The 1,295-nt window shown below is 41.6% G+C and overlaps 1 protein-coding gene across 1 annotated transcript; it reads right to left on the bottom strand.

Moving 5' to 3' along the window:
• Positions 1 to 236: 236 nt before the first annotated feature.
• On the bottom strand, positions 237 to 953 carry LOC140144973 (uncharacterized). Its single transcript, XM_072166766.1, has one exon. The coding sequence runs from the start codon at positions 951 to 953 to the stop codon at positions 237 to 239; it is 717 nt and encodes a 238-aa protein (XP_072022867.1).
• Between the last annotated feature and the right edge of the window lie 342 nt (positions 954 to 1,295).

The following is a 1,295-nucleotide window of genomic DNA, read 5'->3' as shown; positions in this document are numbered from 1 at the left end:
GAAGTAGTGCGTACACCATCCCCTATTTTCGCAGTCGGCTACAAGATCTTGGTATTTGCTTTTCTTTCTTGCATTGGCATTTGACAGATTTTCTTCCATTGGGAATGTATAGCTCAATGATGATAACTGTTTTGGTCCTTTCAGAATAGATTGTAATATCAGGACGTTTTGCAGTCTCTGTGATTATGGGAGGAAATACTACTTGCTTATGTTCCTCATCCATCAGAAATTCCCAGTCATTGGCCTTCTGTAAGAGGTTTGTTGGATCTCTTTTTTGAAGAGGCAGTGCTGGATTCCGGTAGGTTACACCATCTGCAGTGCGGAATTTGATAGTAGTCATATAGTTGGTATCTTCTTGCTACAGCTTTCAGTGTCTGATCATGTCTCGAATTGTATCTAGCACTCTGCAGAGAATAGTTGCATCCATTTAAGATATGGAATAGAGTGCAATTATTATGATGACATAAATGGCAGGATCCAAGGTTGGTCTTTCCCCAGAGTCTCAAATTAGCTGGTGATGGAAATTGGTCGTGGGTGGCATTGACATGGAAAGATAGGAGCTCTGGTGCCCATACCTCAAGGAGCTTCTTCCAAGATGTATCTACTTGCATGGCAGAGTCCCACCTGAGCCATTGTCCTTGTTTGGCGCAGCCATAGAGGTACACAAGCATGTCATCTTCATCTACGGCTTTTACCAGACTATTGAGGCATTTCCTGTGTTCTTGGGGTTTCATGTCTCTTAACAGTTTCTGGTTCTTTTTGAAACCAAGGCCTGCTCTGTCTGTTTGACCTCTGCACATATCATTCAATATCAGATGTCGCTCTCTTTGTTCAAATTCTCTGACTCCATTCCACCTTGATTGCTTTTCTTTTCTTTGTAGGCAGTCTTTGTAGAGAGTCTGTGTTTTTCCATCTATAGAATACTTGTTGAGATAGTGCTTGGTGACTTGCATGCATTTTACAGAAGTGGCGAGTCTTTTAAGGTGAAGCCCATACTTCTTCCTGCTTCTGTATAGAGCACTCTTGGTGTTACATCTGCTTATTCCTGCCCATCTTTTCAAGGATTTGGTGCAGGTAGCTCCCAAGCCCTCGATTTATGTAATTGGGAAGTTGTAGATGGTAAACTCCCATGTCATTTTGGGTAGGATTGCATTGTTATATATCCACATCTTCATGATTTCATTGAGTAGGCTTTTGTCTGTCTTTTGCAGCATGTCTGTTAGTTTCTGCTTTACAGACTCTCTGATTTCCTTATCTTTCAGATCTTTGAAGATAAGCTTGCCGAGGAATCGCAT

Source organism: Amphiura filiformis, unplaced genomic scaffold, assembly GCF_039555335.1.
Source record: "Amphiura filiformis unplaced genomic scaffold, Afil_fr2py scaffold_107, whole genome shotgun sequence".
NCBI classification, from domain to species: Eukaryota; Metazoa; Echinodermata; class Ophiuroidea; order Amphilepidida; family Amphiuridae; genus Amphiura; species Amphiura filiformis.
The sequence above is the reverse complement of the archived record's forward strand: the minus strand, read 5'-3'. Positions and strand labels throughout refer to the sequence as shown.